The sequence below is a fragment of the Crocuta crocuta genome, unplaced genomic scaffold (genome assembly GCF_008692635.1).
Source record: "Crocuta crocuta isolate KB4526 unplaced genomic scaffold, BGI_CrCroc_1.0 scaffold231, whole genome shotgun sequence".
Taxonomy (NCBI): Eukaryota; Metazoa; Chordata; class Mammalia; order Carnivora; family Hyaenidae; genus Crocuta; species Crocuta crocuta.
Window position 1 is genome coordinate 6,706,521 of NW_027528357.1, and position 27,835 is coordinate 6,734,355.

The 27,835-nt window shown below is 39.1% G+C and overlaps 1 protein-coding gene across 1 annotated transcript in view; it reads left to right on the plus strand.

Moving 5' to 3' along the window:
* Positions 1-3,998: 3,998 nt before the first annotated feature.
* Positions 3,999-27,835, plus strand: part of GAREM1 (GRB2 associated regulator of MAPK1 subtype 1) — a 237,222-nt gene continuing 213,385 nt past the window's right edge. The window contains exons 1-2 of the mRNA XM_077753853.1: positions 3,999-4,096; positions 5,111-5,252. Coding sequence (XP_077609979.1) covers positions 3,999-4,096; positions 5,111-5,252 — 240 coding nt within the window. The remainder of the gene's footprint in view (positions 4,097-5,110; positions 5,253-27,835) is intronic.

Sequence of the window (27,835 nt, forward strand, 5' to 3'; positions counted from 1 at the left end):
GAAAGCACTCTGAAAATAAGGAAATTAAAATTGGACACCAGATATTAATAAGAGCCTAACAGAAAGTGAATTAAATGGAAATAATCTTCTCTAGCTCTTGCAAATAACTCACTAATTTCAAAATATCCAAGTATCCTATTAGCTTTTTAACATAAGGCACAATATTGCTTATGGGAGACCTCACTAAACTACTCACTTTGTCAAGCAAAAATTCATTGTTCAGGTTTTGTTTCTTTAATAAATACATAGAGATACATAGTTCATTTTCCTTTTAATGTTTTATACTAGAAAAATTAACTTTTACAATCCATCTTCTCAAACCGCATTTTAGAATAAGGGTTAAAAATTGCACAAAAGGAACGCAAATTTATTTTTTAACTGATACACTAAAATGAAACAGGACTCCTACAGCAACTAATAAAGCATGTCTTTTAACATTTGTAAATTCAGTAATGCCACTTTAATACAATGTAGAAGTGTATATTGGTCCTCAGTTCATTAGTTTTAGTATGCCCTGTTAAAATATCTTACTTGCATTTTTGTATCTGCCAAGATGTCAGTTCTGACATGACTCTCTTCAGGCGAAATGTAGTTGGCCTTTCCTCATTTTTCGCTGACACAGAAAATGAACAATTTCTTAACATCATTTAGGATAATGCTATCTGAATCATACCAAGTTCAAGTATAAATGAGGTGCACATGTTAAGTCATCTGCAGAAAGGTACAATTTTACAACTGGCTGAATTAGTTCAGGGCATGAAAATTTAGCAACCAGACTAACCAGTTCTAGAAGTACATCTGACTATAGAAAAATGTCCAAATACATAAAGACGACCAGCCTTTAATGTCCTCATTTCCACTTGCGTATAACATTTGACTTTAATCTAATGTATATGCAAGTTGCTTCCTGCAATATTAAGCGTTAACTATAACGCACCCCTATCTAGAATACATTTGATGATTTGGGTTGGCCATTAAAATATTTAAATTGAGCACTTAAGTACAGTTTAGAAAATTATATTCTCTACATTTGAAATAACCGTAAATAAAACTCTCTTTAAATTATTATGGAAGAATAATGCTAAGTGAAAAAAGCAGAATACAAAATTGAATCTACACTGTAATTGCAACTGTATAAAATTGGTTATGCATGCAAACAAGATTGGAAAAAAACATGGAAAATGTAAGTGATTTGTTAGGGAAGCAGATTGGAGGAGTATCTTTTTAAAAAATTCTTATGATATTTTTAAGTAAATTCTACAGCCGATGTGGGGCTTGAACTCATGACCCTGAAACCAAGAGTCATATGCTCTACGACTGAGCCAGTCAGGCACCCCTATACTTATACTTCCTATAAAGTTATCTCTGCAATTTTTTAAAATACTAAAATTGTTTTAGGGAAGAAACTGTGTTTTCTCCTCTTGGATTCAATGTTTTCTTATTATTGATGGTAATTTAAATTATCAAAACATGGGAAAGATACTTTGAGTATTAGAGAAACGGTTGCTATCTTCTTTCTTTCAAAGAAATTTATGTTTAAAGCCCATCGTGTTATTGTAGATATATTAATGTGTATTTCTTTACACAGACATATTGCCATTCATCACTAATATTACAATTATCAAAAATACTATCCTTCTAACCAGAAATAATCATGGAATCATAATAAAGACAAATGAACTAAATTACTGATGAAGTTGAAAGTTGCAGTATTTTGATTAAACAGCCAGCAGGAATTGTCAGTCTAATTAACTCAGGGTCAAGCTACTGCTGAACCAAATGCCAGAACTATCAAAATCCAATACAGGCTATGCCCCGTTACTCCACTAAGACTACATATTTGTACTTAAGAGTAATGATCTGATATGTTAAGAAAGTTCAGCTCAGTAAAATAACTGCTGTTGAAAACTATTTGTGCCAGGGCTGTTGTCAGCAAATCAGTCAACTTCTGATAGTCAAGCTAGATCTTCTCAACACTAAAGCTACAGATGCCTAGCATCTATTTTCTTAGTGAGCTCCTCACCCAATATGGTGCATGAACTCATGACCCCAAGATCAAGAACCACATGCTCTACTAATGGAGCCACCAACCAGGCACCCCAATGTCTAGCATCTTTATAAGAATGCACAAGTGGGAGTAGGGAGGGTTGATAGTCTACTGTTTATGTCCTGATCATAGTAATACATGGTGGGAAGTCGAGTGACCTGAGGCATCAGGAGTACAAAAGCATCCCTTTAAAAACTCAAGATTAAGCTGATAGAATATTGGCAGCAGTGCAAGGGGGAGGAAAATGGCCCCTGAGGAACAACTGGTCAAAGCACTGAGCTCTTCTTCCTCAATTCATACACCCCCTACCAGCTCCAATATCCATCCCTAAAGTTAATATGACAGGCATTGAAACCATTCTGGTCTAATTTCTCTCCTTCTTTTCTTGCTTTCCTTCGTTGTTTCCATTCCCTGTACTAAAATGTTAGTCCATTACACAGATAGTTAGCAAGCTTAAAGTTACTACACCAAGTTGCCAGGTATTAGTACAATTTCCTGAGCTCTTAGAGTAAGCTGTTATGCTCCCAATCCCCCTCTCCAAAAAACTAATAAGCGCCAAAAGTAAATTTACCTGCTTAAACTGAAGTGAAAGGTGGGATTGACTAGGAAACCAGATCAATACTGCACGCATTAAATTGGATAAGATATGATGGGTCCATGACATTCAAGCATACATTAGTGGTTCTCAACTCCAGCAATATTGTCCAATTGTCACAAATGGGAGTTTGGGGAGTTGTCACAAACAGTTGAGAGAAGTACTACTGGCATCTAGCATCTAGTGTGTAGAGGCCAGGGATGCTGCTAAGACATCCTACAAATGCACATGAAAACCCTCTACAATTACAAAACAATGTACTCAGCCTAAAGTATCAATAATGCCAAAGCTGAGAAACCCTGAGTATACATACATTCACAACAGCTTATAATCATATCTAAATCTCAATTATCTTGATTCAACAAAATAGCCATGTATTCAGACCCAATGAATATACTCTTTTAACTGATTCTCAAGTTTTAAAACTTCACAAAGGAGAATTTAGTTACACAGAATTTGAACAGCCTTATAGAAATGGCTCCATGGCCCCTGCTTTAACTGAGCTACAATCAGTAAATTTCACACTGCAGATTTAACAAGTTTCTTAAAAGATGGAAGTATTGATGAGGAAAAAAACATCTATCACAGCACTTATTACAAGGTATCCTGTGATTATTTATGTATCTGTTTCCTTCTTATGATTGTGAACTTCTTAGGAATATGAACCATAGCTTATTTACCCCAAGCTTACGTTGTAGGTGGGAGAAATACACGGGCTGGACACATGGGTGGGTGGATGGAATACAGATGAATGATACTAATTCAGCCTGCAAGTCAGTTTTTAAATAACTGAATTTATTGGTCATGTCTCTGGGGAAAAATGTCATTATTTCTTAACAATTGCCAAGGACAGTATTTTTACTGTCATAGTTAAGTTTTTAAATTTTTTTAATGTTTTATTTATTTCTAGGAGAGAGAGAGACAGCGTGAGCAGGGGAGGGTCAGAGAGAGAGGGAGACACAGACTCCGAAACAGCCTCCAGGCTCTGAGCTGGCAGTCAGTACAGAGCCCGACGCGGGGCTCGAACCCACAAACCATGAGATCATGACCCAAGCGAAAGTCGGACGCTTAACCGACTAAGCCACCCAGGCGCCCCCATAGTTAAGTTTTTAAATGCATTAAGATTTTTCAAATTCAAGATGGCTTTATGGTTGAAATGTGCCACCCCTTAAGATTGAAGTCCTAACCCCCAGAACCTCAGAATGTGACCTTACTAAAAAATAGCCATTGCAGATATAATTCGTTATGATGAGGTCACTAGGATGAGCGCTAATTCGATAAGACCAGTATCCTTATAAAAAGGGGAAATTTGGACACACACACACACACACACACACACACACACACACACGGAGAATGCCATGCGAAGATCCAAGGAGAGATCAGAGTGATGCTTCTAGAAGCCAAGGAACACCAAAGATTGCCATCAAACTCCTAGAAGCTAAAGAGGCACGGTACAGACCCTTCTTCACAGCCCTCAGAAGGAACCAACCTGCTGACACCTTGATCTTGGACTTGTAACCTCCAGAACTGTGAGATAGTAGTTTCTTTGTTTAAGCCACTCAGTGGTACTTTGGAATGGTAGGACTAGCAAACAAATACCCACCAAGGACACAGTATACTATCATTAGATATAGGAAGTAAGCAAACAAGTGTGAACTATCTACTTTCAAATATTCTTCTTCTACATTTGTGCCATACAAAGAGCTTCTTCTTCTAAAGTTCACACTTTCCATTTACTATTCTCTAACATTTCTTAGCACTCTTGCTAGATTCTTCTAACATATATATTCAGGACTCTGATAATTAGAACTTAGATTGAATCTCCACCCTAGTTTCTACATCCTGGCATCCTGATGTGATAGAGCTTCCTGACCTTCTCAGGTCCATGACCTTTACTTCCCCTTCACCTCAATCGCATAATCACATATCCACTCCTTAGACCTTGTCACTATGCAAATTGCAAGACCTATTTTATCCTCTTTCTGGTTCTCCTAATAAACAAACACTTGGATAATCCTCTTACTGGTAGAGAAGGGAAAATTTTGCTTTGTTTCTTTCAAGAGTGTCTGGAACATAGGGCAGGGAAATAAGATCCTATTCTACATTCATTATTACTAGTGAGATCCCAAACACCCACTGACTCTCTTATGTGGGGATCTTGGCCAAACCATATTGGAGAATCAGTTTGTCCATCTATATTTAGACTATATATATATATAGACCATCTATATTTAAAACATTAAAGCAAAGTTCTTTCAAGATTTTTATTTTTAAGTAATCTCACACCCAACATGAGGCTTGAACTTAACAACTCCAAGATCAAGAGTCGCATGCTCCACTGACTGAGCCAGCCAGACACCCCCAAAAGCAAGTTTAAACAAATCATTTCACCCTTTTTTTCCCTAAACTCCACCCATATTGGTACATTTGGGGTTAATGCTTTGTCTGAGTGCTTCTTGTAACAGAAGCATGGAGAATTACCAGAATGATGGCAGGCAACAGCAGAAAAGCAACCACCCAGAAAAGGACAATCCAAAAGGAAAGCAATCCAAAGAGGGAGCTCTCCCCATGCAAGAGGAGCATTCCTGTGGGATCTTTGATCTTGAGGTAACTATGGCTCAACTATGGTAGGTACATAGAGAGATGAGAGGAAAGGCCCATGCCCAAGGAGTTCAAGTGTATCACTAACACTTCCTTTGAATACTGTTCCTTCTTCCATGACTGAAGTGGATTAACAGCCAGCCCCAAAGTCAACTACAGGTGTTGAGGTCCTTCTCAAGGCTGAAGAATAGCAGAGAGGAAAGTAAGTCCTGTCTGTCCCTTTCTTGCCATTACCCTTACATTTCCATCTGGACCAGTGAAATGGACTTTTCAGCTCCTTAAGGATCTTTACCAGCCCTCATATCTCTAGGTGTGCCCTTCCCAGTCCTACTGATGCTCTTCTACTGTTTAGCTCTCTGAGCCTTTACTCTCACTTTCTTTATGCCCACACTGCCCTTCCTTCTCATTCTCTTCATTAGTTGACATGAATTCCTTTGTTACTCAAGTAGGGATTAATTCATGTTTGAAGCCATCCCTGACCCCCTGCATTTGGGTTAGGTAGCCCCAAGTGTTTGTTCTTGGAGTATTTATGCACGCCACTATCATTCTTACCATCATAGTATATTGAAAAGATCTGCTTAGAAGTAGGTCTCCTCTTCTGAACTCTCAGGTATTTGAAGGCAAAAATGTTCTACTACTTTTTTATCCCTTACACTGTTCCTGGCATAAAGAATGTAAACAATACATGTATAACTGAATGAACTGACAACAGTATCATAAGAGAACTTCACATATGTCCCTATTTCAATCACTAGATACACACCAAGTGCTAGGTATATGGAAAGCCACTCAATATATCCTTTATTCTCCATGAAAGTGTCTTTTCCATGTAAAAAGTTTGACCTTTGCAAATATTTAGCACAAGACTATTGTATTGCAGTTCAAGTAAAACTTAAAATATTCCCCTACAATCAGCTGTGCATTAGCATGCACTAGCCTAATTAAAAAGCAAGAACTGTAACAGGAGAAAGGAGATGGGCCATACATGGATTGCAAAGAAATAAAAAGAATTTAGTCATACAATAAAGAAGAGACATTCTATAGTATAGAGGTCAAGTGAAGATTGTTATACTAGCTTTTCCACTTGGGACTTCTAGTTGCAGAATTGGAAACATAGCATTTTTTAAACCATACATCAATGTATTTTTCTCTTGGTAAAAAAAAATCTTTCTAAATAATGGAAAATAGAGTGCTTTGTCAAATTGCAGCTTTCAAATACGCCCAGATCACAAATGTCTTATCACTTCATGTGTACTTGGTTGGTATAAGCATTTTCTCAGTACATAGGATAGGTTTGTCCAAATGTTCTTATTTAGAATTGCTCTGCCATTTAGTTATTTGCACATTAGACTGTTTGGGAGCATAAGAAGACTGGCGCCTATTTAGTCATATTAGGAAAAAAGTGAGTGTCCCAGGGCAAACACCTTCCTTTGAGGGCAGAACCATAGCATATGAAGGGGCTTAAAACTTCATTTTGGGGATTCAAAAATTAAATCAGTATTAAACTGTGAATCTATTTATGATAAGAATCTTGGCTTTCATCTTTACATTTAAAAAAAATACAGTACCCAGGACAGAATAAGAGCTAAATTACAATATGTTTTATCGTGTCTTTCTTTTTTTTTCAAATTCTGGTGTAGTTCACACACAGTGTGACATTAGTTTCAGGTGTACAATACATTGATTCTAATTGTGCCTTTCCATATTAAAAGGGCAGTCTACTGGAATCTTGAGAAAGAAAGGGGCTGTTGTTATTCTACCCATGAAAACCTCAGCAAAACCCTTAATATACTATTTTTATGAAAAATGACTTTTTTCTGGTGATGGGTATGTGGTGGGGATAGCTGGGTAGGAAACTATTCAAAGTTACACTATTATTATTCCTCCACAGGGGATGATATTTTGGCAAATGATAAACCACCTCGGTTTTCTCCCATAACCCCTATCCAAATAAATCTACTTGTGATCCATCTCAGAGGTGGGCCAAGGCTCTGTTGTAAATAGCACCATGAAGTCTATTTCTGAAAATTAAGGATGCAAGTTGTCTTGTGGCTTAAGCAGGCAGTTCTTTCTTACATTATATTTCATAACTATGTCCCAGAAAAGCAAGATTACTACCTGATAATCACTTCTCCATTTTATCATCCATTAATTATCACTTCTTGTGTTTCCATATCATTGTTGTAGGGCACTAGTGACAGTTATAAAGAATTGCAAAAATATACTTCCTGGCATTGAAGAGCTTATGGTCTGATAAGGTATACAGAATAACCAGAAATGTTAACACAAATAATGAAAACTAGAGAATCTCAAACTGGTCTCAGAACTATGTTACACCCTTAACATGATTAAGGATCTCCAAAAGCTTTTGTTTATGTAGGTTATATCTATACTTGTATCATCTATCAATCTAGTATAAGAATTAAAACAGAAAATTTTAATACACAAGCACACATTCCATTAGTGATAACATCATCACACATCATGTAGCCTCTGGAAAAAAGGGAATGAAAAGATCAATAGCATCTTCAAATTATTATAAAAATTGTTTGACCTCAGACTCCCTAAAAGGATTGTTGAGACTCTCAAGGGTCCCCAGACTCCACCCTGAAAATCTCTGATGTAAGCCCACAAGCATATTCATCATCAGCCATCGCTTTGAAAGAACAATGGAAGAGAACAATGTGAATTTCACAAAAAGTAAAAATAAAGATATCTTAGCAGAGCCAGAAGTCAGAAGTGTACAGCGTAATTGCCATTTGGAGTAATTAGCAAGCTCATGAATATGATGCTCACTGTATTGGTTGCACTGTTATGTAATATAGCTTCTCTCCATGCCTTTTTTAAAAAAAGTTTATTGATTTATTTTGCAAGGAAGAAACAGTTTGAGCAGGGGAGGGGCAGAGAGAGAGAATCCCAAGCAAGCTCTGCACTAAAAGGATAGAGGCCAACTTGGGGCTCAATCCCATGAACCATGAGCTCATGACCTGAGCAGAAATCAAGAGTTTAACACTTAACCAACTGAGCCACCCAGGTGTCCCTCTCCATGCCTTATGTGTATATATATATATATATATTTTTTTTTTTACAAATAGTTTATTGTCAAATTAGTTTCCACATAACACCCAGTGCTCATCCCCCCGAGTGCCCTCCTCCATGCCCATCCCCCCTCCCCCCCACATCCATCAGTCCTCAGTTTTTGTCAGCATTCAAGAGTCTCTCATGGTTTGCCTCTCTCCCTTTCCCCCACCATTTCCCCCCTTCTTCTCCCCCTTGTTCCTCCGTCAAGTTCCTCCTAATCCTCCTATACGTGCAAACATATGATATTTGTCCTTCTCTGCCTGACTTATTTCGCTCAGCATAACACCCTCAAGGTCCATCCATGTTGCTACACATGGCCAGATTTCATTGTTTCTCATTGCCATGTAGTATTCCATGGTATAGATAAACCACATCTTCTTGATCCATTCATCTGTTGATGGACACTTAGGCTCTTTCCATGTTTTAGCTATTGTGGAGAGTGCTGCTATGAACATTGGGGTACATGTGCTCCTATGCATCAGCATTTCTGTATCCCTTGGGTAAATTCCTAGCAGTGCTATTGCTGGGTCATAGGGGAGTTCTATTGTTAATTTTTTGAGGAACCTCCACACTGTTTTCCAGAGGGGCTGTACCAGTTTACATTCCCACCAACAGTGTAGGAGGGTGCCCGTTTCTCCACATCCTCGCCAGCATCTAGAGTTCTCTGATTTGCTCATTTTAGCCACTCTGACTGGCGTGAGGTGGTATCTCAGTGTGGTTTTGATTTGTATTTCCCTGATGAGGAGGGATGCTGAGCATCGTTTCATGTGTCTGTTGGCCATCTGGATGTCCTCTTTGGAGAAGTGTCTGTTCATATCTTCTGCCCATTTCTTCACTGGGTTGTTTGTTTTTCGGGCGTGTAGTTTGGTGAGTTCCTTATAGATTCTGGATATTAACCCTTTATCTGATATGTCATTTGCAACTATCTTTTCCCATTCCGTTGGTTGCCTATTAATTTTCTGGGTTGTTTCCTTGGCTGTGCAGAAGCTTTTAATCTTGATGAGGTCCCAATCGTTTATTTTTGCTCTTGATTCCTTTGCTTTGGGGGATGTGTAAAGTAAGAGATTGCTGCGGTGGAGGTCAAAGAGGTTGTTTTCCTGCTTTCTCCTCTAGGGTTTTGATGGTTCCCTGTCTCACATCAGGTCCTTTATCCATTTNCCATGCCTTATATTTGAAATAATATCACATTCCTTGGAAATTATCCCAAAGAAATAAAATTTTATGTCTATACAAAATCCTGTACATTAATGTTCAAAAAGCTGTATTTATAATTTTTCAAGACTGGAAACCAAAATGTCCCTTAATCTTGAATGATTAAACAAATTGTGGCCCATCCTTACTGTGGAATATTACATAAGAATAAAAAATGATGAACTGTTGATACATCCAATAACTTAGATGGATCTCTGAGTAAAAAAAAAAAAATCAATCTCAAAAGGTCACATAATGTATGTTTCCATTCATGTAGCATCCCCTAACAACATAATTTTAAAGATGGAAAAGCCATTGGTGGTTGCCACTGACTAGAGATCACATGAGGAAGGAGGCAGGGTGAGAAGTGTGACTATAAAAGGCAGCAGGAGTAAGACCTTTTTGTTGATAGAATAGTACCACGTCTTGGTTGGGTGGTGTTTACATGAATCAGTATATGTGGTAAAATGGCATCCAGCTACAATGCCCAATTTTACCAATGTTAATTTTTAAATTTTATTATTATACTATAGTTATCTAAAATATAACCATTGGTGGGGTATGCCTGGGTGACTCAATCAGTTGAACTCAGACTCTTGATTTCAGCTCAAGTCAGGATCTTAGGGTACTGAGCTGGAGCCCCGCATCAGGCTCTATGCTGGGCGTGGAGCCTGCTTAAGATTTTCTCTCCCATTCCTTCTTGACCCTCCCCAACTTGTGCACACACATTCCTTCTATCTCTCTCAAAATTAAATTAATTAATTAATTAATTAATTAGATAATTAATTAAAGATAACCATTGGGAACAACTGGACGAAATCAGAAATTAAACCCTCTTGGGGTGCCTGGGTGGCTCAGTCGGTTGGGCGTCTGACTTCGGCTCAGGTCATGATCTCACGGTTCATGGGTTCGAGCCCCCCATCGGGCTCTATGCTGACAGCTAGTTCACAGCCTAGAGCCTGTTTTGGATTTTGTGTCTCCCTCTCTCTCTGACCCTCCCCTTCTCACGCTGTCTCTCTCTCTCAGAAAAAAAAAAGTTAAGAAACTAGACCCTCTCTATACTAATTCTGCAGTTGTGAATTTATAACTATGTTAATATTAGAAGTTTTCTTTAAAAGTTCCTTGAGTTGAAGACATAAGTATGATTCATTTAACAGTTTAAGATAGATATAGATGGCTACAAAAAATATTTATAGATATGTGTATGGTTATTGGCTAATTTGTGTTCCTTCCAAAATTCACATGTTGAAATCCCAATCCTCAATACCTCAGAATGTGTCTATATAGAGCCTTTAAAGAGATAATTAAGGTAAAATGAGGTCATATGTGTGGGAACTAAACCAAGACTGGTGTCCTTAGAAGAAGAGGAGATTAGTACGTAGACGTACAAAGGGGGACACCATGTGAAGACACAATATTAAAAGGCATTTCCTGAAAAACCTCACATTGTCTAAAACTGTTAGTTCGACACTAAACATGAGCAGTGGAAGAAACTCCCTGGTGCAGAGTCCGAAGTCCCTGAAGGAGAATGATAGACCCATAAGCAGGAGGCAAGGACAATGATAAATAAGCTACACATTAAAACCCCGGAGCACGGGGCACCACATTCTGACCTTGTGGCTTCCAAGACTTCAGGGTTGACAGATCAAGAGCCACAGGTGCAGAGCATGCTCTCTTCTCTTCCACCGCTGGCGTAGAGCAACCCCTAGACTCATTTTAACACATCAAGGGTACAGCACACACCCTCCCTTCCCTCGACCCCTCCCCCTCCCCCACCACCATGGAGAAAGGCTGCCGTGTTGGTTCCAGTACAAACACTGTAGGGTCAAAAACTCCACTTCCCAACCTGTGAGAGGAGTTCCCTCAAATGATTGGAAGCAGACTCCATTGGAGACCACCCCACTGTGTGTCATATCTCCTCCCAGCTGAGAGAGACACAGTAATATCAAATCCCAGAACAACCTAGGGGCTGTTTCCACTAGTGAAACCTGCATCTGATCTCCCACCTTGAACGTGTACTTTCATAAACTGCCTTGTGCTTGCTATTTTCTTTCTGGCTGTCTTAATTCAAGCATGGATCCCCACTTCAATCTTCTCTTGGGGAATCCAAGGATGGAGCCCTCCATTCACACAACACAGACTCTCCAACCGGTAACAAAACAGGGTACTTAATGTAACCAGGTGTAGGGGGAAATGGCATTAGGAGCAGAAAACTCAAAACTTGGTAGTCTGGGAACTAATGGGATCAATAACCATCTTTTAAAAACATTGCACAATTGAAGAGATATATGAAGATTTTAATAAAATAATGCTACAAAATATATAGGATGCTACTTTAAAAAAGTGATTGTAGACTGATGGATATGGGTATGGGGAAGGATTGAGGCTGATATAAATTGTAGAAACAAAGTAAATTGCACAAAAATTTGAAGAATCATTCTTAAAAAGCACTCCTAAGACAGACTGCATAGCCAAATGAGCAAGAGAAGAACTTGGTATGAAATTGCAAAACTGGCTACCCCACCTCCCCTCCCACCCACCATGGCTTGCTGCTTTCAACCCTGTTGCTTCGTGTTTAGCTGGGGTTATTTGGAAGTAAAAAGCATTAATGTGGTCGGAAAAGCTATAAACCATGGAGAATCCAACATTTTGCTGACACCATTCCCCTATTTACCCATTCCCTATGAGTTAATTTTGTTACTTCTCATTCAGAGACACATGTTGTAGCAAAACAAACTGGACCTGAAGAGAATTCTTTGTTCCCTTATTCATCTCTAGACTTGTGAATAAATGATCCAGTACAGTGATTATTCATTAAATTTTAATCATTTTTAAATATCTGATCAAAACTTCACAGCTTATTATATGGAGCCATAGTTCATTTCATTTCAGTCACAACATACTTTTTTTTTTAACAGTGTATGTGTTTATTTTGAGAGAAAGAACGTGTAAGCAGGGGAGGGGCAGAGAGAGGGAGACAGAATCCCAAGCAGGCTCCATGCTGTCAGTGCAGACACAGACTGACTTGAGGCTTGAACTCACAAACCATGAGATCATGACCTGAGTTGAGATCATGAGTTGGACATGTAATCGAATGAGCCACTCAAGAGCCCCACAACATACTTTTTAAGGTTAAATTTGGGGGCGCCTGGGTGGCTCAGTCGGTTAAGCGTCTGACTTCAGCTCAGGTCATGATCTCACGGTTCGTGGGTTTGAGCCCCACATCGGGCTCTGTGCTGACAGCTAGCTCAGAGCCTGGAGCCTGTTTCAGATTCTGTGTCTCCCTCTCTCTCTGACCCTCCCCTGCTCACGCTGTCTCTATCTCTCTCTCAAAAATAAATAAAATATTTTTTTAAAAAAAGGTTAAATTTGGAAGAACGAGATGACCATTTGATTGTCTCATTTTCTCCTTGGGATTTTCTGTGCTATTTTCTGGGTTTTGTTGTTTTTTCTTTTTTTTAATAGTTGAAAAATATTTAGACATACAGATGTGTCTTATTTTTACCCATAACTTCAGGTTTATCCAAGTAACTTTCAAGCCCTTATAAAGTGAGCTCAAAACAAAAGTCTTTAATATTTCATTAGTCTTGTTATGTGCTAGAAAAGATAGCAATTTTTATTCTACCTAAATTAAAATTTTGCACAAAAAAAAATAAAATTGCTATACATGGGGTGCCTGGGTGGCTCAGTCCGTTGAGCATCCGACTTCAGCTCAGGTCATGATCTCATGGTTCATGGGTTCAGGCCCCATTTCGGGTTCTGTGCTGACAGCTAGCTCAGAGCCTGGAGCCTGTCTTCGGATTCTGTATGTCCTTCTCTCTCTGACCCTCCCCTGCTCACGCTGTCTCTATCTCTCTCTCAAAAATAAATAAAACATTAAAAATTAAAAAAAATTGCTATACAGTTATTTTAACTTTTTAATAAATTTTCACACCTATTATTTTATCAGGGGTAACCATACTCTGGAGGGTCTGAAATACAAACTAAATCTAGTTCTGCTACAACTTCTGTAATAATTAGTTCTTGGCCCCTCCCCCATGACAATTACTTTTTCAGTAAAAATGCTTTCTTATGGCAACATTTTATTTCAGTAAGTCCATTCTCAGTTAAATGTTCTCATCTTTGGCTACTTTAGGAGTCCAAATGTTACCTTTATGAGCTTCCTTTCTGAGTTCCTTGACCTTTTAAAGTTGTTTGTTTTTTAATCCCCGGACAGGTATACCTCTTTTCCAGACTTTATCTCTCCTTTCTAGAAATCCACTTCTCTACCTCATTAAGCCTCCCTGTAATATCCAGAATTAAATTGTATACCTCATTTATTGTTGTGCTTGTGGATTGCTTTTTCCCCCTCTTTTTAATGCAGCGTTGGAAATGACTTTGAAAGAAATGACCAAAAGTTTTCATCATTCAATTTATTTTCATTTTTACTTCTAGATAATTGCAGAATAAGAAGTTTAACCTAAAAAAGGAGGAAGTCATCAAAAGCATTGGCCTCTGGGAAAGGGATGGGCAATGATGGCCGCCTCCCAATAATTGAAGGGGTTTGTCATGTGAGAGAGGAGTGATATTCTTCTACAGAGTTTTCAAGATAGAACCAGGACTTGATAGAATAAGCTACCAGAAACATATTTCTATTCAGCCTGTCTTAGAAGCAGTAAGTTATTCCCTTCTGAAAGTACTTATTTGGGGGGATTGCTGAAATGAGTGAGACATTTTATGGAATAAGTTTATAAAATTTGAATCCATATCAAAACTTCTGTGAGGCTTTGGCTGAATGTCAAGCCCAGCAAAACAGAATCATGGTGAATTAGAACAAAGACTATGAGGATAATGAACCTGGGTTTAAGTTCCAACTGTGCTAGAGGCAAATATGTGTGATGTTGGCAAGTTTTTTATCCTCTCCCTCCCTAATTTTCCTCATGTATAAAATGATAATGAAAGTAGTGTCACAGGACTTTTTTGAAGATTAAATTAGTTAATATGTGTAAGGTATGCCTGACAACTCACATGCATCTTGTGTTAGCTATTTTATATGGATATCTTCTGTGTTCTTTAAATTTTTCTGGAAATGAATAAAATTTGGGATAGGTTATAATTCTTTTTTTTAAGTTCATTTATTTATTTGAAAGGAGAGACAAAGCACAAGTCATAGAGGGGCAGAGAGAAAGAGAGAGAGAGAGAGAGAGAGAGAGTCCAAAGCAGCCTTCGCACTGTCATCAGGAAGCCTGCCGTGGGGCTGGATGGGGACTCAAACCCATGAACCATGAAATCATGATCTGAGCTGAAGTTGGATGCTTAACCAACTGAGCCACTCAGATGCCCTAAAAACTGCTCTCTTCAGTTGTCCATATGTACAGAACACATTTTCATGAAAATACACAAGATCCACAACGGTAAGTATCTTTTATTGTTCACTGATGATTCCTAAGCATTAGAAACAGCTGGCTTTAGTAGGTGTTCAATAAATACGTATTAAATTGATCAATTAAAATGTCCAATGGTCTCACATTTTGAAGAACAAGTAGATGTATTTAGAATGATTCTTGTTTATGATTATATTGTGAATGATTATTAGTTGTGGATCATAATGGTCAAGGAGTAGCTTTGCATTGATGTCTTGGTAGATCTTGGCATGAGTATAAAATGGGTGGTTTTCTACTATGATTCCATGAATGAAATCTGTTCCAACTGGATTATGGCTATTCTCCAATCCCTCCTAGTCCTTGATGGGTCCTATTTCACCCTTCTCACTATGGCAAAGGAATTATGCATTTCCAAGTAAAATTAAACAGTGAGTTTTAAAAAATCAGGAGTCAAATGTTTAAATCATATTGAACTTTCTCCACTGAATCTTTCAATATTCACATATAATACCACAAAATTAACATTTCACAATTGCCTGAACAATCCTGTTAATGGAGTTAACACATTGCACTTGCCTTTGAGCAAGGGTCAAGATGAAGATTGGGACATCTTGGAAAATATAAGGAAGTCACTCAAAAATATTTCTAATGATTTCTAATGGGTTTCTATAGGAACCCATCACTATTCAGGCATTATACCATAATGGTTACAAGAACAACTTTGGAATAAAAAAAAGACCTAGGCTTTCACTTACTGTTACTTGCACCAATTATTTATAGTCTCTAGGGTTCAGTCTAGTCATCTATAAAAGGAAGATGTTAATCCTACTTTGGAAAATTTCTATCATGGTTAAATGAGATAATGTATGTTCAAAAACATGTTATTACTAATAATCACACCAACCACTCATAATATTTATCAATTTATTTTTAAAAAATTAAAGAGGACCAAATATGTGCAATGCACTGCATTTTACCTTAGTGAAGCTGACAGGGATTCCTCTGACTGTAGAAGGAAATAAACTTTTAAGGAAATGGTGCAATCAGGAATGCCAGATTGTATAATATAAGTCTGCAATGGGTTCAGTGAAAGCACAAAACTTCATTTCTATCCCAGGAGATGGCATCATAAAGAGGCTGATTGGGGGCACAGTTGGTTGAGCATTGGGCTCTTGATTTTGGCTCAGGTCACAAAATTAGCAGGGTCGTGCTATTGAGCCCCATGTCAGGCTCTGCACTGAGTGTGGAGTCTGCTCGAGATTCTCTCTGTCTCTCTCTCTTCCTCTGCCCCTCTGTCCCCTTTGTGTGCTTTCTCTAAAAAAAATTTTTTTTTTTAATTTTTAAAAAGAGGCTTACTGTATTAATGTCCCAGCAAGGGAGAGATGGCACCCTGAAAGGTGTAAAGGAGAACAGTTCACTCTAAGGACTATTCACAGAGGTAAGGGCAAGATTAAGAGAACCAACAAGGATGAAATCCCTGAGGGTGAATAAGAGTAAGAGGAAGTATTAAACCCATAGACCGGAAGAGATGGGAAGGTTTTGTCTCCAATAACCAGTGAGAGCTGTAGCTGTAGGGGTACGGCATTGGTTAGAAGAGCAAAGCCATTGCCAAACCACAGTCCAGCAGGGATGAAAGTGTGCAGACGTGGAGGGAATAAATATCCAGACCTCTCTCTCCTCCTGCCCTCGAATCTTCCAGTCAGAGGTGCCTCCCATTGGCCAACTTCAATTGCAAGCTGGAGCCCAGAGAAGCACAGAGATGGAATAAACTTCCCACATCAGCCCCTGGCGCACTCAGATGGGTTAGAAAGAATGAGAAGAAGAATTGGAGGAGCAGATAGAAAATATGTAGCATGCTAACACTTGATATGAGCCTAGAAATGTGAGCAGTTGTAGCTCAGTTAGGAAGGCACTTTAGCAGGTAGCACAACAAAACACAAAAACACAGAAATGTGAGGAAGCCAAACAGAACATGTCACATTAGTGGAATTAGAGTGTGGGGTGCAAGGCCATAGATGAAAGTAGAAGTCAGATCATGGAGGGCCTGGTGTATCAGGCCAAGATACTTGGACCATATTCTATAAAACAATAACAGTCTGTGCTCCCAAAATGACAAAAGGAATCAATTGCTATCCAAGAGTGTGTGTGTGTGTGTGTGTGTGGCTGAGAATAGGTCATATGGAGAAAATAGATTCTTTGTCTATTTCCCTATTTAGGACTCTTGCAAACCAAGGCTGCTAATACAAACCACATATGTTATGGAGGACAATGTACCATTCCTAATTATTTTAGGGTAATATATTTAGTTACACACTAAATTAACACTAATTGAAGTTGGAAGAGGTTCAGAAAGCAATTAAATATTACTTGGAATAGAATGATAGGGTAAGGTATGTTGTTATGTCTATAATACAGATTTCATGTTGAATGATTACACTGAGTTAAGCTGACATTTTCCCCTGAATTCCAGCAAGTAATTCAGTCTCCTTCACTTTTTTTCAAATCACATGAAAAGAAAAAAGGAGATGCTAATGTAAGTATATTTCTTTATTTAGATTTGCCCTTGCATTAGCTATTTAGACTAAAAGCCAAATTAATCTTAGGGTGAAGCCTACAAACTCCAAATCACATATAATGAATCATCTGTTTTGCTTTTTTCCTAATCTTATCCATGGAAATACAAGGGATGTACTCAGAAGCTTGTTTGAAGAGAAAATTAAAAAATAATTTTTCAAAAGAGCTCTTATACACTGTACCAATTGCTTTTTTTTAATCCTATTATGTCTTTTGTGTAAAAGGAGAGATAGAAAAAATACATTAGTTTTCTTTGTATCCAAATACACATATTATAATTTGCAGCAGATACTTTTGAAATTTTTTTTTTTAGGTTGAGACCCTGACTGGGGCCACAGAGCAACATTTAACCCTTAACTCTAGCTCTGCTGCCTACTAAAACCTGAACTAAAAATTAAACAATTTCCAGATGCTTTGTAAACATGTTGTACATTATAACTTAAGAGATTACAAAATTAAACCAAATACCTGACTTTATTTTGGTGTAAGTCGATTATTATTTTCTATCCAATTTTAAGGTTTTAAAGACAGCAGATTAACAGGCACCTGGTTGGTTCAATCAGCTGAGCCTCTGTCTCTTGATTTCGGGTCAAGTCATGATCCCAGGGTCATGGGATCCAGTGCCTTGTTGGGCTCCATGCTGAGTGTGCAGCCTACTTAAGATTTTCTCCCTCTCTCTCCCTCACTCTCTTTCTCTCTCCCCCACCATTCCTCTATGTCCCACTTGTGCTTTCTGTCTCTCTCAAATAAAAAAATTTAAAAATACATATTAAAAAATTTCTCAATAAAAAAATAAAACTTTAAACTTTAAAGACAGCAGACTAGCTTAATTAATGGAAATATGTGATGGTATGCAAAATTCTAATTACCTTATATAGATTCTGGAATTGAATACAATTATATTTTGCTTAATTTTTTGCATATTAAAATAAGTGTGTGGCTTAAACCTCCAACCTGGTAATTTATCTACTCAAAGATTTCTTGAGGGTTTGGTAGGAATCAGAGAATTAAGTAACTACAGGTCTCTAGTGTACAATGACAATTTCAGAGGAAGATTTCTTCTCTCTCATGAGGGAGACTTTCTATAGGGAAAAGAATTAAGAATTACAACAACTCAGAGGAAATGACTGGATCAAAGAGGGAAAGGAGAGATTTTACTTCAGAGGAAAGATGATTGAGAAAAATACTGGCTTCTCTGAAGCCTAAGGAAGAAGTAGACCATAAACATTGAAGGAGCTTGCCAGAGTGCAGAAAGGAAGTTTGCAGGGAGAGATGACTCTTGAGCTGAGACTTGAAAGAGGAGAAATGGCTTGCAAAGTAGAGAGAAGAGTCAGCTACCTGTGCTGAGAATTTCTAATGGAGGAACTATGAGTTCATTCTGACTGGCAGGTAGAGTGGGTAGGGGAAATCCGTGTCAGAATAGGCTGGAGAGTGGTCCTGATGCAGCATGCCAAGAAATATCAACATCATTTTGTATGTGAAGTTCAGCCATTAGGGACTTTAGGGAGAGCAGGGATTTGCTACAATTTGCCTCTACAATATCCCCTGGAGCCATCTGGTCACTTGATTAAAGGGAATGAGCAAGAAATATCTTAGTGAATGATGCACAATAGTCACAAAGGATATCAACTTGCAATATTCACAATTAATCACTATTAAGGAAAAATTTCAAAAGTTTTGACTTGAGAATGCCGACTCAGAATAATTTTTAAAAGGTGAGGTGGGGGTGGATTTTATAAATTAGAATTGCAACACAAAACAGAAGGCTCACACTAATTAGGTTAATTCAAGGAAGGTTTAACAAAAGGACTGTTTACAAAGTCAATGGCAAGATATTGGGAAATATCACAGGTCACTCGGTACCCAGGGACTAATAACAGTATAGTTACTGGTGTAGTATGATAACAGTATAGTTGTTACCACTCATAGGGCTGAAGGATGAGGGGAGAGAGCAACCACTGGGAAGCCAAAGGGGAGTATTGTGGGAGAGAGACCACCTTGAAAGGAGCTGTGACCTTGAGAGGAGTAATGACTTTGGGTCAAGGGTCACCACCAAACCTGCAGGAAAGAGCTGAAAAAATAAATACCTTCACCTCACTCTCCTCTCCTCCTTGGCCAAAGCCAATCAGAAACCAGAAGGCAGGAGGGATTTTTTTTTTTTTTTTTTTTTTTTTATGTAGACCGTACAGAGCTGTGTCCAGGAGCAAAGAGTAGGGTAGAAAGATGTGGAAAGTGGATGTAGAGGAACAAATGGAAGATATTCAGCAAAACACACTTTTTTGTCCCCTCAGTATCTCCTCTTCTCCCTCATCTTTTTGAAAATTTTATGTCCTCAAGCAACAGTACACATGGAGTACTATCAGCTACTAAATGCAATCAACTCTCTCATACTGTCATCTGAACTTAAAGTGTTGGCCTCTACTGGTGTTTTTTCAAGTAAGACAGCAGAGAGAAAACCAATTACATTGCATGAGCATAACTGCGGCGTGTGTGTGCGTGTGTGTGTGCGCGCGCGTGCAGGTGCACATGGTTTAAGCTCGTAATGGTAACTGCCTTCTTCCCTCCATGATCCCCTTACTCTCTGCCAGCACCTGAGTCCAATGGGCATCTTAACCTGGTAGGATCACTCAAGCCTTCCTTTCCATAGAATATGAGCTTTTGGTGGTCTTGCCTTTATTCAATTGTCTCCGTTTTCCATTGTAAGACTACTGGAAAACGGAATATTAAGCAAAAAAGGAGTACACACCCCCTAAAAGTAAATGCTCTGGATTCCAGACGTAGTCCTGTTCCACGGTGCAGTAGCAACCAATTTTCTACAGTAATCAATTCTCCAGGTATACAGGGTCAAAATCCTAGGTGGGATCTTTCAGGCTGGACCATAGGCAGTTACATAGTCAGTCTCTGCAGGCCTGTGGGTGGAAGAACTACTTACTCTCCGGCACCAGAGGTGGTGCACAGCAGGGTGCAGCAGCCTCAGGAGGTAGCCGCAGTCTGGGACTCAAAGCCAGCCTCCCTCCCCCTCCTCGTCCCCCTCCCCTGCCTCCTCTGTGAGTCTGCCATGCTTTTCTGCAGACGTGTACTCCTAACCTAAGAGCCTCCAGCTGGAAGTCTTTTTACTGGGACAGGTCTTGGCTGAGAAATTTTTCTGATGACTCTGCCAAGACCTCCTTAATAGGGGGCCCTGAACACTTTTCTCCCCTTTGACCCAGTATTCAATACTTTTCCACTCTGAGCCCTTCCCCCTCTCCTCCCCGCCCACCCCCAGCCCAGGAGCTTTTTGTTCCAGCTCCCTACAGTGACACAGTGTCACCCCCTCCACACTGATATGTCTGACCCATGCCCAGTGCCCCTCCATGGGGAAAATAGAACATTGGACAATTGTCATTCTTTCCTGTTTAGCCTCTTGCTTATACTGTCACAATAAGTGAATAAAGTCTTAATTCCTTTCAGTTTGGCTCATTGTCTTAATCGACCACCTTGACAACTGGCAGGCCTCTCTCTCTGACAATAACTACCTCCTCCCCCATCAATTCTGTGGCCTGAGGAGGCTAAAAAGATCCTGGGAAAGTCTCTCCATCCAATTTATTCCCTAGCTTCTGCCAACACACTAACCTAAAAATCATGACACATCCTGGGGAGAATGGAGAGATTAGTCCAACTGTTATAGGCCCATTTATTTTACCAGTTTGGCTCTTGGAAAAAAATCAATAGATCATGGCAAATAAAAATGGACTTTCACAAACTTAACCAAGGGGGAACTCTAGTGTCAGCTTCTGATATTAAATACGCTAATGAATGCATCCCTTTTATAAGGGATTCTTCATAAGAGAAGAATCAGAAGCAGTTGAGATTTAACTGAGATGGATAACAGATCATATTCATGGTCTTGTCCTACAGCTCTCCTGCCCTTTATCATGATATGATCTAAGGGGACCTGGACCACTTCAACACACCAGACAATGTCATATTGGTCCCCTATATTGCTGATATCATGTTAATCAGACCTGATGAGCAAGAAGCTATAAGTACTCTGGAAGCTCTTGTGTAATAGGTAATTTTATGTGTCAGCTTGGCTGGACTAAAGGATGCCCAGGTAGTCAGTAAAACATTATTTCTAGATGTGTCTGTGAGGGATTTCTGTAAGACATTAGCATTTAAATTGGTGAACTGAGTAAAGCAGATGGCTGTCCCAAATGTTGTTTGGCATCATCATACAATCCATTAAGGACAAAAAGAACAAAAAGGTGGAGGAAGGGCAAATTTGCTTTCTCTGATGAGAACTGAGACATCCATCTTTTCCTGTCCTGTCCTGTTTTATTACTTTGTATCAAGGGACACTTTTTGGCGAAGGAGGTAGGTCAGTGAGCACACGACCGTGGACTCCATTGCTCTTCTCACATACATCATTATCCAGTGCCTGCAGCTTGATAAAATATTAGAGTGGTCTCCCAAAGGTGAAGCTAGGTACCAGCTTAGAGATGACATTCCTTTAGGATGAGGCAATATTCTTCAGGATACCCTATGTACCTTAAACCAATGCCACTATGTTATTCTATCTCCAGTAAAATATATGGATTAGAGAGTCAGGGAGTAAAAACAGGAGTGGCCCTGTCCACCATTACTCCTAACAACTCATTTGGAGAATGCACGTTTCCCATCTCTGCAATGTTAGGCCCTGCTATGGTCTGAATGTTTGTGTCCTACCCATCCATCTCAAATTCATATGTTCAAATCCTAATGCCCAATGTGATGGTGAAGGCTTTCAGAGGTGATTAAGTCACGAGAGAACATGCATGACTGAGGTTAATGCTTTTATAAAAGAGACTCCAGAGAGCTTTCTTGTCTGTCTTCTGCCACATGAAATCTGCAAGCTGGGATGGGCGTTCACCCAAACACGGCACCATGATCTTAGACTTCCAGCTTCTAGAACTGTGAAAAATAAATCTCTGTTGTTTATAAGTTAGCCTGTGGCATTTTGTTGTAGCAGCATATACAGATTAAGACAGGACATGTGTGTCTAAGGTTTGATTCTCAAAGGGAGTGTACTTTTCACTAGAACACACATTAAGAGGTCCAGTAAATTTAATGCTACCACTGGCACCTGGTCACTTTGGGATCTTTGTCCCAGTAGATCAGTAGTCACAAAAAGTTAAAATACTGGAAGGAATAATTGACTCTAATCATTATAAGGACATAGGGTTTACTATATAGTCTGGCATGGAATAATATGTTTATCGCTCAAGTGACCCACTGTGGCATCTCTTACTAGTTCCTTGTCCATGTTTAACTATTTAAATTTTTTAAATGCTTATATATTTTTGAGAGAGAGAGACAGAGAGAGAGAGAGAATGAGTGGGAAAGGGGCAGAGAGAGAAGGAGACATAGAATTCGAAGCAGGCTCCAGCCTCTGAGCTGGCAGCACAGAGTCCAATGCAGGGCTCTAACTCATGAAGTGTGAGATCATGACCTGAGCTGAAGTCAGATGCCCAAAGCCACCGAGGTGTCCCCATTTTTAACTATTAATAGACAAATACAGTTAGCACAATCTGATAGACTCTACGCCACTCTGCAAATAGTGCTAGTCAGATCAATTTTGATAAGGGTTAGGCAAAATTGGTGAGCTTGCACACCCACTATCCCTGCCACTACTGCCCATTAAGCATGCACTGGGATGTCTGGAGAAAGACACTAATTGACATTGGCAGAAGAATCATCTTTTTTTTTTCATTTTTTAAATGTTTGTTTATTTTTGAGAGAGAGAGACAGAGACAGAGAGACAGAGAGACAGAGTACAAGCAGGGGAGTGGTAGAGAGAGAGGGAGACACAGAATCTGAAGCAGGCTCCAGGCTCTGTGCTGACAGCACAGAGCCTGACACAGGGCTCTAATCCACTGACTGAAAGATCATGACCTGAGCAGAATTTGGACACTTAAATGACTGAGCCACCCAGGTGCCTCCAGAATGAATCATCTTGTCCACCTGATTATTGAGAGCCTCTTCCATTATGAATGGCCTCTGATGAGCATTTGCATGAGACACAAATATTTTCATGTTTTTTTCATTCCAAGAAATTCATCCACATTACTTCTCCCACTTTCACATTGTGATCAATATTCATTGATCACATTTTATCAACTCCTGTTAGGTGAATATAGAACTACTTCTCAGGCCATTTCTCCTTCTACACGAAGTTGGCAACATAGGTACTACTCAGAGTTGAGCTGACTGGTCATGGGATTGTGAAGCAGTAGCCATACATGCCTTCCTGTTGCAGGTTACCATGCAGACCCATTCACATGCCAAACCCACATCTTCTCTTCTGTTAATTTAATCTAGAAAGGATTGAATGAGGAAAGGAAAACCAGTAAGCAGGCACTGAGGGAGCCTGGCCACTGGTTCTGCTTGGGCAGTTTGTTGTGCCTTCTGGACCTACTTGGGTGTATTTTCATATATACCAGGGGGTGGCAAACCACTGCCATGGCCCAAATCCAGCCTACTGTCTGTTTTGTAGCTTGCATCTTTGTGAGCTAAGAATGAAATGGTTGGGGATAACAATCAAAAGAAGAATAACACATCATGACTCTTAACATGATATGAAATTAAAATTCCACTGTCAATAAATAAAGTTTTATTGGAACACAGCCACAGCCATGCACTTACGTGTTGCTTATGGCCACCTGTGAGCTACAGCAGCAGAACTGAATAGTTGCAACAGAAACCATATGGCCTGCGAAGCCTAAAATATTTACTATCTGGCCCTTTATAGATAAAATTTGCTGACCCCTGATATATGCTACTTCTATCTTATAATGGAATGCACTGTGCACATCCAATTTTATGGTTCAGTGAATCAGAAAGCACAAGTTTGGCAATTTGGATATCCTATGGTCAAGCATTCAATGTGTTCCAAGACCAGCAGCCAGTCAAGGATCTTCTTTTCTAATGAATGGTTGTTGGCGGAATAGACTATAGCCTTATTCCAAAACACTAGGGTATCCGTTGTGATTCTGCTACTGGGGCTTGCCAGATGCTATATAGCATCTCTATCTGCCACCAGCAGACAGAGCAGCCCATCGGTTTTGCTTGGCCATGGGATCCACATGGCAAGACTGCTTGAACAGAAGCCTGAACTGTTTCAGAGCTCTTTCTTATTTCAAGCCCCACTAAAAACTCAGCTTATGGAGTTATCCAGTAAATGGGCTGGTACAGCATGCCTAATTGTGGTTTATGTTGCCTCAAAAACCCAAAGGGGACCGCAAAGCATAAGTGATAAATGGTACAATTGCATCTCTACAAAACAAATTCATCACTCGAGGACTTACTGTGATTTGTCTATTCCTAATATATTATTGATACAACAAATCAGCTGTATAATGTTTATTGCAAAAATATTAATATTGATATGATTTTTTGTGTGTTTCTAATTGTATAATTCTACACCCAAAGTGAAATAATTGGTAGGATGGCAATACCATTGTATTGGGTGGCAGGGGGGAAAAGCAGTGGACTCTGATCCAGGAAGAGGATTAAGGTGTCTCTTTTGAATTTACCCCAAACTTCATTGGTGACTATGACGTCCAAGTCGATGGTCAGGGGAAAAGGCAAGAACATTGCCCAAGCAGTTCCTATTTGATAGGGTACCCTCAAAAGACAGGGTTCCCTTCTCCTGAATGGATCTTTCTTCTACAGTGAACAGTGAGGGTGCTAATTCAGCAATTACCCTTATTTTTATCCCAAGATTTAGAGGATTTTTTCTACCATTTTACAAGCTGATGTCTGGTATATGTAACCTTCAAGTATCTGTTTCTGTCATTTACAACTAGCCCGTTCCATTCCTTTTAGTACTTGTTCCTACAGAACTAAAAGTTCAAAAGTGATTTATTTATAAAGGAAATTTGCAAAAGAAAACAATCCCAGCTATGTGACTTAAAGGTTACCTTGAAAATATTTTTCTTCATTCTATCTTCTGCAAAGACCATGTTTCCTTAACTTTATATCATGCTATTTCCCCCACTCACTAAATTTGGTCTGAGTCTGTATTAAGGCTACATTATTGTCTGCTGACTTCCAGAGAAACTGCTAAGCACCAAGAAAGAAAGCACTTAGCTGCTTTTAGTCATGATCAACAGTTTGCTCATAAGAGTCTAAAAGGATCAAAAGGGGGTGGAGGAAGGATACAGAAAACCTCTAATAGATCACTACAGGACTTTTGAGCTTGTTTATAGAGAGAACACCAGTAATAGTGACTGACAAGTAATGCTCATAATTGATGTTGCTGTAATTCTAGAAGGGGTATAATAGTATGTATATTTAATGTACAATATCTTTATAAAATTTATGTCACATCCTACTCTAATGCCCCTATAAACTGCTGCACAGGAATAGAAGGAAATGATACTTGTGTTCTCTTCAGTCTCTGTCTGGGGCATTAACCTCTGTCTGGGAAACTTCTCTACTCATTTATCTCTGCATTGGGAGTAGCCCTGAGACCACTAGGTGGTATTAAATAAATATATATTAGCTAGACATTTAAACTATATAGACAAATCTAACTTACTCATTGTTTTTGAATAATATACTTTTGGGGGAGGGGGTAATAATATCAACAATGGCCACTACCATTTATAGGATGGGCATTATCTTACTTAATCCCCGAGGCATGTATCTTTTATCCTTGTTTTACAGTGGAGGAAACTGTGGCTTGGATAGCTTAAGTAACTTACCCAAGAGCATTCAGGTAGTAAGAAATTAGAAATATTCAGTGGGGCGCCTGGGTGGCTCAGTCAGTTAAGCGTTCAACTTTGGCTCAGGTCATGATCTCACAGTTCATGCGTTTGAGCCCCACATTGGGCCCTGTGCTGACTGCCAGCTCAGAGCCTGTCTGTATCTCCCTCTCTCTCTGACCCTCCCTTGCTCATGCTCTCTCTCTCTCTCTCAGAAATAAATAAAACATTTAAAAAATTTTTAGAATAAATATTCAAGTACAGGCATATCTGACCACAAAGTCAAAAAATGTGAAGAAAATTCTTTTTTTTAAATGTTTATTTATTTTTGAGAGAGTGCAAGCAGGGGAGGGGCAGAGAGAGGGGAGACAGATGATCTAAAGCAGGCTCTTTGCTGACATCAGTGAGCCAAATATGGGCTTTGAACTCATGAACTGCGAGATCATGACATGAGCCGAAGTTGGACACTCAACTTACTGAGCCACCCAGGTGCCCCATGAAGAAAATTTTTATCATAATCATCAAGTACATTAAGGTTCACCATCAGGCTTGAAATTTCTTTCAATTCTCCCATAGCGTTTAAGCAACTAGAGGACAGACCTGTAGCCCAAGTATCACATCAAAGAATGTTCTGGACAAATTACTGGGTGATCATTTGGTATAACAAGACAAAATCCCTGCTTTCCAGGTGTTTGGATCCTAAGAGAAATATTTGTTTTTAGAGGTGAACACGTCTCAACTAAAAACAATAGTGTACGTTCTGAGGGAAATAGTATGATCCAAAGAAGACTCCAGGGGCAAAGTCTCCAGGTATAAGCTTCATTATGAGCTCAGTTTTGTTCTGGGAGTGAGCAGAGGGAGCATGGTTAGGTAAAAGGGGCATGTGGGTTAGTCCCACCTTCTTCTCTCACTGAATGCCTGGCCTAGGAGTAAGACCTAGGTCTTAACTCAATGACTGTCTTAGCTGCTCTGTCCTTAGTTGTCTCCTACATTGAAAGAGATGAATACTACATACTTCGTAGAATTATTATGAGAATCAAAGGAAAAACTTCTTTAAATTTTCTTGCACAGGGTCTACAACTTAGTAGATGTTCAACAAGTATTGACACTTAATTTTTACTCTTTTAAAATCTAATTCAAGAAATATTTGCTGAACCTTCTATTATTGATCATGTAACAAATATACAGCAGGTATTTTAAAGATGTTATTTTATTATTATTTTTTTAATGTTTGTCCATTTATTTTTGAGAGAGAGAGAGAGACAGAGTATGTGAGCAGGGGAAGGGCAGAGAGACAGAGAATCCCAAGCTGGCTCTGTGCTGCCAGTGCAGAGCCCAACCTGGGGCTTAAACCTGTGAGATCATGACCTGAGTTGAAACCAAGAGTTGGATGCTTAACGGACTAAGCCACCCAGGCACACCAATACAGCAGATTTCTAAAGTGGTGAAGAAACAATTTCCCATAAACTAGAATGGGGATGCATTCTACCTGGAAGGTGTAAATAGCTACCTGCAAAGTGATATAAAAAGTGCTATCTCAACATAATGGACAAAATAGGATCCTAAAGAAAAGAACAGTTAATTCTCCCTTTGGGATGCCAGAAATCTTGTGCAGAAATGAAAGAAATTCAACCTACATTTGAAGGTAAGGAAAGAA